The 9815-nt window shown below is 40.5% G+C and overlaps 1 protein-coding gene across 1 annotated transcript; it reads right to left on the bottom strand.

Moving 5' to 3' along the window:
- Positions 1-6: 6 nt before the first annotated feature.
- LOC112817841 (ankyrin repeat and SAM domain-containing protein 6-like) lies at positions 7-9795 on the bottom strand. The gene is made up of 4 exons (XM_025865139.2): positions 9626-9795; positions 7274-7380; positions 5646-5783; positions 7-3533 (listed from the first exon to the last, which is right to left on the bottom strand). Exons 2-4 carry the CDS (start codon positions 7330-7332, stop codon positions 3422-3424), a joined length of 309 nt encoding a protein of 102 aa, XP_025720924.1. The 5' UTR covers positions 7333-7380; positions 9626-9795; the 3' UTR covers positions 7-3421.
- Between the last annotated feature and the right edge of the window lie 20 nt (positions 9796-9815).

The following is a 9815-nucleotide window of genomic DNA, read 5'->3' as shown; positions in this document are numbered from 1 at the left end:
GCCACTGCCCTACTCAAACATGAGCTCTTAACTGATGACTTCCAGAGGGGAAAAAAAAGCCACCAACTATTATTATTTCTTAAATGAATAAAGAAATTTTGAGCAAAATGAAAGAAAGGGGGCACCTGGGTGGCTCAGTCAGTTAAGCATCTGCCTTCAGCTCAGGTCATGGTTTCAGGGCCCCGGGATCAAGCCCCGCATCGGGCTCCCTGTTCAGCAGGGAATCTGCTTCTCCCTCTCCCTCTGCCCCTGTCCCTCTGCCCCTGCCCCTCTGCCCCACTTGTGCTCTCTCTCTCAAATAAATAAAATTTTTTTAAAAATTTTAAATATTCAAAAAAATTGAATAAATTGTGCCTCCTGACTTTTTCAGTACAGAAGGGTGAAAATTTCATAATGGACTGATACTAGGCTAAGGAAATATAAGCTTCCTTTGTCTTCCAGTCTCTTTACACGGTTTCCTTCAATTTATCCTCCACATGCGGGGCCAGCAAACTACGGCCACAGGCCAAGTCCGACCTGCCATCTGGTTCTGTAAATAAAGCTTTATTGGAGCACAGTCACATCTATTCACCTATATATTGCTATGGCTGCCTTCACACTACATTGGTAATTGTAGTTGAGAAACCACATGGCCTAAAATAGTCACTATCTGACCCTTTAAAGAAAAAGCTTCAAAAGGAGAAATGATTATGCTAAGCTAATCACAGTACCTGATTTACCAGTGACTGGTTTAGGAACAAGCATGCGATATAACCTAGCCTATAAAATGTTAGAGGAAATTTACTGCTAGCCTCTGAGTTTTCTTCTTATTTAAAAGAAACATATAGGGGGCACCTGGGTGGCTCAGTCGTTAAGCGTCTGCCTTCAGCTCAGGTCATGATCCCAGGTCCTGGGATGGAGCCCGACATCGGGCTCCCTGCTCCGCAGGAAGCCTGCTTCTCCCTCTCCCACTCCCCCTGCTTGTGTTCCCTCTCTTGCTGTCTCTCTCTCCTTCTGTCAAATAAATGGGTAAAATCTTAAATTAATTAATTAGTTAATTAATGAAAGAAACATATAAAGAAAAACAGTCCTTCCAGTCATTGGATATTGTCATGTGAGACTATGCCTGGAGCTGTTGCTAATTAGCCAACCAGGAAGGGAGACATAAAATAATGCCAACCTCAAAGATGAAAAAGAGACAACTGGGATCCTGATGACATCACTGAACCATCAAAACAATTCTAGTTCCTATTGTTTTAGTCACTGTTTTGTTTTGGTTTGGWTTGGTTTTTAGATTTCTTTATTTGAGAGAGAGAGAGAGAGAGGAAGCGTGCAAGAGAGTGCACGAATGGGGGGAAGGGCAGAGGAAGAGAATCTTCAAGCTGACTCCATGATGAGCACGGAGCCCAACGTGATGTGGGGCTTGATCTCATGACCCGAGACTGTGTAAAACCAAGAGTCAACACTTAACTGACTAAGCCACCCAGGTGCCCCTGTTTTAGTCACTATTATAAGTCACCTATTATTTGCAGCTAAAAGCATTTTACCTGATAAAGTTCCCAAGGTCTACAGGGTAAGATCTACTCCTTTCCATAGGACTGAAAAACTTTCATAAGCTTGCCTTAGCTAAGTATTCACCTCATTCCAACCATTCCCATAGCGCACTTTTTGTACTGGCAAAACTGAACTGCTCATAAATCCTCCAAAGTTCACTCGTACATTTTAGCCTTTGCACTGCTGTTCCGTCTGCAAAACATGTAATCTTTTTTTTATTTTTAAAGGTTTTATTTATTTATTTGACAGAGAGAGACACAGCGAGAGAGGGAACACAAGCAGGGGGAGCAGGAGAGGGAGAAGCAGGCTTCCCGCGGAGCAGGGAGCCCGACATCGGGCTCGATCCCAGGACCCTAGGATCACGACCTGAGCCAAAGGCAGACACTTAACGACTGAGCCACCCAGGTGCCCCACAAAACATGTAATCTTGATGGATGTTTCTCCTGCCAAACATCGTCCTTCTGCCACTTTACCTGGCAAACTTACTATTCAGTCTGCATACTTACCCTAAATTCTACTAAAAGTCTAATTCCTCAAAGTCTAATTCCTCACTATGGACTTACAGTATCTGGAACATATTAAATGTCAATAAAAAAATAACAATGGTAATTATAAGCACTAGGGGACTCTGGCACATAGTAAGCACTGAATAAAGTAGAGTAAATAATAAAAATGACAAGGATAATAACAAATTCCTGGAGGGCAGGGATTGTGTTTTTTGAATGTTTGCATTCTACAACATCAGAATAACACTCAGGAGCTAAAAGACACTTGATAGTTATTTGTTACGTGAACAAATGAAAATGAGTAAATTGCAAAAACAATAGACAGTTACCTTAAAAAAAAAAAGTCTCATTGGTATTGCTGCATACTAGCTAAGTTTTGCAGTTCTTATTGTTTGCCATTTGTTTACGACACCAGGAAGGTATTGTAAAGTCCCCAGTTTTAAGGATAGTTCCTTTTTTAATGAGACAAGTCACCATAGAATAATATTTACTAAATGTAATCCACTTGTAAAAATTAAAAGATCCATTTTCATAACAAGTTCAATTTATTATAATATGCTTATAGAGAAAACATAAAACATACTAACTTTAAAATCTCTTTTTCTTATTTACACAAAAATATCATATGGGATTTTAGGGGTCATGACTAAAATAATGAATTTCTTTTCAGACAATACCGCCTCATATTTTAAATTACCTACAATTAACTTCTTTTGTTGTTGTTCATACTGAGGTACTTTAATTTCTTTATTATGTTGTTAGCCAGCTTACAGTACACCGTGAGTTTTTGATGTAGTGTTCAACAATTCATTAATTGCACGTAACACCTACTGCTCATCATAACACGTGTCCTCCTCAATACTCATCACCCGGTTACCCCATCCCCCCACCCCCCCTCCCTTCTGTAACCCTCAGTTTGTTTCCCGGAGTCCAGTCTCTCTCACGGTTTGTCTCCCTCTGATTTCTTCCCCATTGTTCATGACAGCAGTACCTACAATTAACTTCTTAAATAATCCTGAATACTAGACTATTAAGAAAGAAATTAAGAAAGAAAAAAAAAATAGGGGCATCTGGGTGACTCAGTTGGTTAAGCGTCTGCCTTCAGCTTAGTTCATGATCCCCAGACCCTGGGATCAAGCCCCACATCGGGCTCCCTGCTCGGCGGGAAACCTGCTTCTCCCTCTCCCTCTGCCTGCCACTCCCCCTGCTTGTGCTCTCTCACTCTCTCTCTCTGTCAAATAAATAGATAAAATCTTAAAAAAAAAAGAAAGAAAGAAAGAAAGAAAAGAAAAGAGAGAAAAAAATACATATGCAATTTACACATTGGTTTTTTTTTTTTTCATTGCTCTTTCATTATCAAAACTTCCTTACTCTGTCTCCATCTATGTGAGGACCACCAAAAGTAATTCATGCTGGAAAGTCTTACCTGGATTCTTATTTTGCAAATAATTGTTAAGTTTTTCTTCTCTATGTTCAGCAATTAGTTGGCGACTGCTACATATAAAAAAGGGTGATAAACAATGTTACTCTTTCAATACTGATATGAAAAACACTTACCAAATACCAAATTCTTAAAAGAGTATTTCAAATATCAGAACTAATATCAAAACTTAAAGTACCCCATATACTTCAAATTTATAAGTTTTATACACTTTTTATTAATATTACTTAATTATTAAGTATGTAATGAAAGGAGAAAAAAAGTAAGGTGAACCAGTCATGAATTAGTAATTTAGTAATTAGTTAGTAAATTAGAGTTAGCTTGCCATAATGGAAAGTGTCTAGAACTCAGAAGTCCTAAGTCTCACAGCTATTTGCTCTTGGACAAGCCACTTCTCTTGGGCTCAAAGTCTTCCTCTATAAAACAGGCATCTTACTGCCTTATTTTACAAGGTTGTTAAGAGGATTTAATGAAATATTAAACCCAAAACATGGCCTCTCAGGAAAGGTGATGCCCACTACTCTGGGAAGGGCAATATGAGACCTTTCATCACCTAATAAGAAAAGCCGCTCCACAGGATTTAAAGCAGGCTTGGGATATAGGTCTAGTAACAAAGGAGAAAGAGAAGTCCAGTCTCTTCCTGCAGCAGTATTTGAACCTCTTTAACAGCTTAGAATGGTCCCAACTACCATCTGCTAGCAGAAAAGACAAGCAAAACCCTCAAATGGTAATTCATCATGAAGGTCTGGGCTAACATATGGGCTTCACGTAAGGCTTTTGAGTGTGAACGCAAGGGTGTGTGTGGCGAAAGCCAGGAGGCCCAGCTGACAGAACAGGGTGCTGGTGCTTTGGAATAGCTGAGCATATAAGCATATGTAGTAAACTAAAAAAAAGTTGTAACTTCGAAGTCTAACTCTGGATCACCCTGAAGACTGAGGAATGTGGATCTGCAAGGGCATCCTAGGAGCAAAGATCAATCATGACCACACCGCAGAACCAGTTTCTTTCTTACTTTTTTTTTTTAAAGATTTATTTATTTATTTATTTATTTGAGAGCGAGAGCGTGAGAGGGGGGAGGGTCAGAGGGAGAAGCAGACTCCCCGCTGAGCAGGGAGCCTGATGCGGGACTCAATCCTGGGACTCCAGGATCATGACCTGAGCCAAAGGCAGTCGCTTAACCAACTGAGCCACCCAGGCGCCCTGCAGAACCAGTTTCAATGGCAATGCTGTAGTAGTAGAATCAGAGGAAACAAGGGAATGAGAAGAATGTCTTTTCCTTCGAAATGACTTGTGAAAAAACATGGTCTCTTTGGTCTTAGGGAACTCCTCAGGTTCTTGGAAACTTCAAGGGGGAAAGTATAGGAGATAGCCCTCAAGGGAAAGTATAGGGTTTTCTACTAACCTGAACATCTCAAGACCCAAGTAACTAGTTAGAAAAAACAAAGATGTTGGGGCGCCTCGGTGGCTCAGTCGGTTAAGCATCTGCCTTCGGCTCAGGTCACGATCTTGGGGTCCTGGGATGGAGCCCCACGTCAGGCTCCCTGCTCAGCAGGGAATCTGCTTCTCCCTCTATCCCTCCCCCGCCTGTGCTCTCTACCTCTCTTCAAGTAACTAAAATCTACAAAAAAAAAAGAAAGAAAGAAAAAGAAAAAACACAGATGTAACATTATTTCTACCCCATGCATAAGAGTTATACTTGGAATGAAACAGATACAGTTAGGATCCCTAAGGATAAAGGTCTCAATAGTCCTGAGATAAAGAATCCTGCACCCATTACTACTTCTTACTAGTCGTCTAGCCTTTTTCTTGATTTCTGGCAAATGACGTGGGCTAACTCAGTGCCATCCCAAAACTGCCTGAATCAAACAACGAACTCTCATCTGTTACATAAGAACTAACAGGTAGGGGCGCCTGGGTGGCTCAGTCCTTAAGGTTCTGCCTTCGGCTCAGGTCATGATCCCAGGGTCCTGAGATCGAGCCCCACGTCAGGCTCTCTGCTCCGCGGGAAGCCTGCTTCTCCCTCTCCCACTCCTCCTGCTTGTGTTCCCTCTCTCGCTGTGTCTCTCTCTGTCAAATAAATAAGTAAAATCTTAAAAAAAAAAAAACAGTTAAATTATTATATACCTCAGTTTAGTAATAATTAACACTTTAATGTAAACACTTACACTTTATGACCACTAAAAATAGAATATTCTTCTGCAGTCCATCCATTCGCATCTTCAGAAGAGATATCAATACCTTGCTGAAGAAGAACCCTGACTAGATCTGCAGAATCATGATGTACAGCAAGCATGAGGGCTGTTCTAAAATAACAGAGAGATAACTTCACCCTTAGGAACTTAAGAGTTATTTAAACAGCTCATTTGATATCCTTTATCAGGGTAATATCTTGCCTGTCAGTACAGAACTGACCATTAACATGTTCCCGCGCTCATCTTTGTGAATTACCTCCATGCCTAAAAGGAAAGGACAAACAAGAAGCCTCTTGTCCTACTGGGGTATGACAGTAGAAGCTGCTGCTTTAAAGTCCTTTGATGAACAAGAAACTATGCTGAGGTCACTCATCTGAATGGGTAAAGATTTTTAAAAAAGACTTCCCCATTTCTTCCTTAATCTGATACAGTGTGCTTCCAAGCCACCTAGAGGACAGGTCCGTATAAAAAGCTATTTGCAGGGGCGCCTGGGTGGCTCAGTCGGTTAAGCGTCTGCCTTCAGCTCAGTCATGATCTCGGGGTCCTGGGATCAAGCTCCACGTCTGGCTCCCTGCTCTAGACCCTCCCCCTGCTCATACTCCCTCTCTCAAATAAATAAAATCTTTAAAAATAAAAAAATAAAAAAGCTTACTTGCAGGCTTAAAATAACAGTATTCATACTAATGGTGATAAAACAGTCATAGTTGCAGTAATGATGCTAAGATAAGCACGTGGTAGGCACTCAATTAAATGCTATATATATACAAAACATTACACACAACCACCCTTGAAGGATATATTATTATCCTCCTTTTCATATCAGGAGATGTATCTGGTTATAATTAGTAATGTTTCCAAAGTCACACGCCCAGCAAGCACGAAAGCTAGGAATTAAACCTAGTCTTGTGTCAATCTAAAGCCCATCTCTTTTCTCTTTATCACCCACCTATGATATGTCCTCATTAAAGGAAAAGTCTATTCAATTAAAGTTATCTTTCATCCTTCTACCTTACCAATGGAAAAAAAAAATACTGAACATGAAAAAGGATGATGAGCCCATATTGTCTGGTAATAGTAATTAATAATCACTTAGGGATCATCTAACATCAGTATTCTTCAAAAACAAAAAGCAATTTAAAGCAAAGAGTCATCCAAAAGACAAAACAACTCCTATTTATGTTTAATATTCATCTTTTAAAGAAAATATATATGAAGTAGAAGTTTCAAAAATACTATAAAAGGGTTAAGAAGTCCAATATTGCATCATAAAGTAAAATAAAAGTTAGGAGTCCACACTTTATAAAACTAATAAAACTAACATGAAACCCCTTTAGCTAATATAAAATCATATGGCAAAAAAAAAAAAGACTGCAAATGACATCAGTCAATAATATGAAGGAATATAAATTCTACCATACACTGTTCTTCCATGTTGCCCTGTCAGAATAATTGCTTTCTGCCTAACTGATGACATGTTGACATTTTTCACTATATAATTATAAATTAATCCTCTTCTTATTAAGTTAATCTTTCTGACGTGAGTAACTATACCACTCCAGAACAATGTAAGGTTAAAAAAAAAAAAACCAAAACTACTGTACCTTTGCGACTTATCAACTGCATGTACATTTGCTTCTTTTTGTATTAAAAATTCCACCATTTGCTGTTTGTTCTTACTTACAGCGAGTAAAAATGGTGTGAATTCATCCTGTAAAAGTGCAAAAACAATTTATAATTTACAAAATTACATATTTCCATACTGAATTTTAAAACTTATAAAGGATCCTCTAAACTCAAATATATAATAGAGAAAGTACTCTCGCCCTTCTGTGCTTTCACCAGCTGCTCCTTCTCTTTACAATAGCCCTCCTCAGGGGGCCTGGGTGGCTCAGTCCCTTAAGCATCTGCCTTGGGCTCAGGTCAGCTCAGGTAGCTCAGGTCGTGATCCCAGGCTCCCTGCTCAGAGGGGAGTTGGCCTCTCCCTCTCCCTCTGCCCCGCCCCTATGCTCGAGCTCTCTCGCCCACTCTCTCTCTCTCAAATAAATAAAATCTTTTTAAAAAAATAAAATAAATAAAACTAAACTAAATAGCCCTCTCCCACCTCTTCAACAGATAAACTGCAGTCATTCTCCAAAACTCACTTCATTGACTGGTTCCAAGAATCTTGGCTTCTATCACAGTATTTATTATGGTATGCTCTAGTTATTTTATTGCACCCATCTCAGCCAAGAGCTTCTTGAGGGAAGGGATTATTTTTTTTCTCTATATCTCCAAACTCTAAAACATAGCAGTAAATGCTTTAAGTATTTTTATTGAGTTAACAACCTAAATGATTATCTCTGGAGTAGTGTTTTTTAAATTACATTCCAAAGAACATATACTTTGCTGAAACATAAGTACTGTGCGCCAATAGAAAGATTCAATGATCATCTATGATTGAGAAATATGACAAAACTGCACTATATATCTAGCACAAAAGAAATCCATTTAAATTTGCTTATCCCCATTTGACAATACTTTTATGTGGCAAACATTAACATTTGAGAAATTAGAGTTTCAGGGGTATAGTTTTGAGAGCTTTCCAATAAAGATGAAGGTTTTCGGGGTGCCTGGGTGGCTCAGTCGTTAAGCGTCTGCCTTCGGCTCAGGTCATGATCCCAGGGTCCTGGGATCGAGCCCCACATCCTGCTCGGCGGGAAGCCTGCTTCTCCCTCTCCCGCTCCCCCTGCTAGTGTTCCCTCTCTTGCTCTCTCTCTGTCAAACAAATAAATAAAATCTTTAAAAAAAAAAAAAAAAAAAGATGAAGGTTTTCTCCGGGTTACACAAACATGCTTGACTCTCTTCTATCAACGGTATCAGGATCCCAGATGTCAACATAAGGCACTCTTGATCCAAATGGGTCACTGAGGAGAGGGACTCGGAATTAAAAGAGTGGCTCTGGGGCAACTGGGTGGCTCAGTCAGTTAAGCGTCTGTCTTTGGCTCAGGTCATGACCCCCGGGGTCCTGGAATCCAGCCCTGCATCAGGCTCCCCTGCTTCTCCCTCTCCCTCTGCCCTTCCTCCATACTCATGTTTGTTCTCTGTCTCTCTCAAATAAATAAAATCTTTTAAAATAAAAAGTATCATTAAAGTGAAATCTTAGACAATTCAGTTACTTCAAAATATTTTCATTCAGGGAATGCATGAGCTTCCAAATATGAAAAACTGACCCTACCTATGTCAACCAACAGTGTTTCTGTAAGGGCAGTGGTAGAAGTAAGGCGTGTCAAAGAAACAGAAGGTGGACTGGTGAGCATGGTCATCAGCTATTCCCCACGTACAGCTACCACCCCACTGAGGAACTACACAAGGCTGAGCAGGAACTACTCTCTGAAATGGGAGACCTCAATGTGGTACATGGCGGGAAGAGTGGCTACAAGCACAAGTAGATACCCCTGTAGGATGTCATGACCTGATCCCCTTGCTCTCATTTTCAGAACCTTGGGGCCTGGAGTGCCCAGGGCCTGCAACCTGCTGCTTTCTCCTCCCACTTACACTCACCCAAGTTACCCCACTGGGTCAGAGTCTCCCACCCATTCCCAGCAGCACCCATTTCCTAAGCCCCTGCACAGCACCCAGCGTCCATCACCTCCACTCCCCTCTAGGCCTTCAATCCTTTGTGGGCTCTGAGCCCACCATTCACTCCCAAGCGCTAATGGGAAGATTCTCTTTCCAGGGCGGAAGGGTGGCTGGGGGACGGAACTTTGCCCTCTCCATGGGCATCATCTTTCTCTAGCCCTCCCTGCCCTGGCTTTGGAGTTGTTTCCATGACGACAGGACCTGAGGTATAGACTTCAGTATATGTATTTATTACACATATAAGTAAATATGTAAATAAAATGTTTTGTGGCTAAAAAAACTTATATATACCTATATATTATTTCAAATACTTCATAAAGACAGCTGATCTGTACCTTGTTTCTCGCTTCAATATTTGCATGGTGTAAAAGCAGCTTCTCTGCTATTGATGTATTTGAACCAACGGTGGCATAGTGGAGAGCAGTATTGCCAGCAATGTCCACAAGATTTGGATCAGCACCATGTTCTAGAAGAATAGTCACACATCTCTCGTTCTGGCATTGTACAGCCTGTCAGTATTACACC

The sequence above is a fragment of the Callorhinus ursinus genome, unplaced genomic scaffold, assembly GCF_003265705.2.
Source record: "Callorhinus ursinus isolate GAN/ISIS: 27379988/994484 unplaced genomic scaffold, GSC_fseal_2.0 scaffold1772, whole genome shotgun sequence".
Taxonomy (NCBI): Eukaryota; Metazoa; Chordata; class Mammalia; order Carnivora; family Otariidae; genus Callorhinus; species Callorhinus ursinus.
Note: the sequence above shows the minus strand (reverse complement) of the source record. Positions and strands in the feature narration are given on the sequence as shown.

Excerpts from the sequence above, each read along its gene's own strand:
- LOC112817841 (XM_025865139.2), bottom strand. The coding sequence starts at position 7,332 with ATGGTGGAATTTTTAATACAAAAAGAAGCAAATGTACATGCAGTTGAT. Across the intron at positions 5,784-7,273 it reads GCAGTTGATAAGTCGCAAAG|AACAGCCCTCATGCTTGCTG; the intron begins GTACAGTAGTTT and ends CTGTTATTTTAG. Across the intron at positions 3,534-5,645 it reads ATTTTTAGTGGTCATAAAGT|CAGTCGCCAACTAATTGCTG; the intron begins GTAAGTGTTTAC and ends TTTTATATGTAG.